Raw genomic sequence first — 3,265 nt, forward strand, 5'->3', positions numbered from 1 at the left:
AATAATAATAATAATAATAATAATAATAATAATAATAATAATAATAATAACAGGAGAGATTTTGTGGTGAGTTTACTCATCATGGACATGATTAATCTTGATCATCATCATTAATCTTGAGCTGTTCTGTTTTCAGCGTGCAGTGATTGTACAGCACACAGATTATATGATGATAAAGAACAGAACTGAGTTATTGTGGATTTTCTCTGATCCTAGTAAAACTACAGACCCTGCTCCCTCCCTGTGCAGTGGGGCAAGTCATAGATTTTGAGCAAAGACAGGAAGCAGGAGTGTGTTTAACAGAAGCTGAGCTACATACTCTGGAGCTTTTAGTTCTACGTATGTAAATATCAGACTTTTAAAGCAAATTCAAAGTCAGCTGGGAGCCAGTGTGGACAGAATAAAACTGGGGTTATGTGAGCTGGTTTACTAGAGTGAGGCTACCTGCAGCAGGTATCTCTGGTCAGTGTGAAAGATGTGATTTATATAAACCAGTATATAAGGCATTACAATAATCATGTAGTTTTCTCTAGCTCAGAGCGTATAGCTCTCTATATGCTGTTCCAAAAAGAAACAGGAACATAAGGACTTCATATGTGGGCCAAACCTCAGAGAGGAATCAGCTGTGAGGCCAAAATGATGAACGCTGATCTTTGCAGATGAGCAACAAGAAGCACTTCACTGATTCTTGCATGTATTACAGGAGGGGCCATAATAGCCTGAGTCATTGGAGCCAGTTACTAATCCAGGATCAACAGTCAGGTGGACAGCCTGTTCAGAGACACATACAACTGAATGTCATAGGCACAGAATTGATAAGAAGGCTTAAAAACAATGAAACAATACTGACTAAAGTAAGGATGTAAAAGGAAAATAATAATGGAGCCGGGATCAAAGCTTGTGGAAATGCTTGTGAAAGATCCAAGACAGCTGGCAAAATGAGGGGGATTTGATCTTACCCATTATACAAAGTATTTAGTGTAACTGGAGAGAATGAGCTAAATGACTGAAGGCCATCTTCATAAGAGAGGGAGACGTCCAAATAAAAAATACATTCAAGTCAGAATCAGAGGCTGTCAAATCATGGTGAGACGGAGGAGAAACAATGCTGTTATTAAGGTCCAATAACACATTTATTTAATGCATCGTATTTAAAGGTGGAATTCTTTAGAAGAAATCCTTTACGAGCAGGCAAACCTTTGGACAGTCGTTCTGCTTTTTAACAGGACATGTCGTAGTTAGTTCTGGTCCATTGTTCCCTGACCCACAGTCCTCTGTTCAAATACCATCACACAGTCAAGCATCTTCAATTCCCATTAAAGTTTTGTTGATGTGCTTTGATCCAAGTTCAGCTGTTTACTCCACACCAGACTCAAACGAGCTGAAATACAAATGTTCCAGAGCTAACGTAGCTCAACTGAGCCGTCTGCAGACAAAACCGTCTTTGTCTCCACTACATGAGGAAGTGTTTTTGTTTTTTCTCACTGAATCATTTGTTAGTGATCCTCTCCATGTGTCTCTGTGTGCAGGATGAAGGACACCAGTAAGAAGAACAACATCTTCTCCCAGTTCAGGAAGAATGACAGAGACAAACAGAAGCTGATAGAGACTGTAGTCAAGCAGCTGAGGAGTCTGGTCAATGGCATGTCCTCTTAAACCCCCCCCCCACACACACACACACACACACACACACACACACACACACACACACACACACAGGCAGGAGTGATGTGTGTGAAACAAGAGACTAAAAGATGTAAACATGAATGGCGTCACATGCACGCGTTGAACTGCCAACAGAAGGACTTTTTCACATATGTAAAAACAACACACCAAATGGCAAAGACACACTTGTGAACCACACGGGGAATTCGAGGGACAGATACACAGCTTACATGTACACACAAGTCACACACACACTTTACATGAAGGCAAAGCAATAGACAAACTGTTCAGAGTGTGCAGGACTCTGCAAACACACAAAGTCTCCTTAGCTGACTCAATACTCGACGATAAACGGCATACAGCAGTTCACTGACACAGGAGCAAGCAGTAAAATGTTTGTAAAGTATTTTTAATGCAGACGATGAGACGAACTATGTTTTGTACTTTTGTGGGAGTGCAATGGTTGCTGCAGAGCGAGAGCGCTGGAAATGACAGGCACAACTATTGGGACGATGAGGTCAAAGGTCAGTAACACCAGTGAATGGCACCAATCACTATCTGATGCTTTGTCAGACACATCTATAAACCGAAGCCCTGTGCAGTAAGATTATCTGCTGGTTAACCTAGTCAGTGTAAACCAGCTGTTTGGAGTGTGGTCGTTAACGAGTAAATATGTCAGCCCATGCTAACCTGCTGAAGTCCTTTCTTTCTTTTTGTTGTTGTGCATTAGGATGAGCCTATTTTAGCTGAAAACAGATTTCCACAGACACTCAGTCTGAGCTTAGACTCATGCAGCCCCTTCTGTTTAAAATGTAAAGAAAAGCAGAACTAAAGACAGATCAGATATTTAAACTGAACAAATGTCCCATTTTAAGAATAATAGCACGTTTTGAATTTGATGGCACATCTTTAAAACGAAAAGACGGACGCTTCCCACTGTGTGAAGCTGTGCTGCTGGAACAGCTGCAGTGTGTGCTTTAGTGTTGTCCTGCTGAAATATGCAGGTCTCTCCTGAAAAATACTCTAAAACCTGTATACACCTTCCTGCATTGATGGCCAGATGTGCCAGCTGCTGATTCCATAGGCATTAATGCGCCTCCACACCATCAGCGATGAAGGCTGAGTGCTGGTAACAAAGCAGACTCTTCCTCCCGTCTTTAGTCCAAACATGTCGTTTTGGCTGACCTCAGAACAGTTTCCCACTTTGCCTCAGTCCATTTTAAATGAGCATTGGTCCAGAGAGGACAGCAGAGTGTCTGCATCGTGTTCACATGTGTGATCTGTGGATGGCAGAGCGAGCTGTGTTCCAGCTGAAACTCAGACTCACACCTGGAGGTGACAGGCAGCCAGTGCTGAGCTTCAGCGCTGAGCTTCAGTGCTGAGCTTCAGTGCTGAGCTTCAGTGCTGAGCTTCAGCGCTGAGCTTCAGCGCTGAGCTTCAGTGCTGAAGCTTCAGTGCTGAGCTTCAGCGCTGAGCTTCAGCGCTGAGCTTCAGCGCTGAGCTTCAGCGCTGAGCTTCAGCGCTGAGCTTCAGCGCTGAGCTTCAGTGCTGAGCTTCAGCCTTGCACACACAGATTTCTCTGCATCTTTTGATGCTGTTA

At 43.1% G+C, this 3,265-nt stretch overlaps 1 protein-coding gene across 1 annotated transcript in view; it reads left to right on the plus strand.

Annotated features, from left to right (window-relative positions):
- Positions 1-3,259, plus strand: part of exoc6 (exocyst complex component 6) — a 58,389-nt gene extending 55,130 nt beyond the window's left edge. The window contains exon 23 of the mRNA XM_005748727.2: positions 1,530-3,259. Within this exon, the coding sequence (XP_005748784.1) occupies positions 1,530-1,656 (127 nt within the window). The 3' untranslated portion in view covers positions 1,657-3,259. The remainder of the gene's footprint in view (positions 1-1,529) is intronic.
- The last annotated feature ends 6 nt before the right edge of the window (positions 3,260-3,265 follow it).

Source organism: Pundamilia nyererei, unplaced genomic scaffold, assembly GCF_000239375.1.
Source record: "Pundamilia nyererei isolate P.nyererei 1_Seehausen unplaced genomic scaffold, PunNye1.0 scaffold00228, whole genome shotgun sequence".
In the NCBI taxonomy this organism is placed as follows: Eukaryota; Metazoa; Chordata; class Actinopteri; order Cichliformes; family Cichlidae; genus Pundamilia; species Pundamilia nyererei.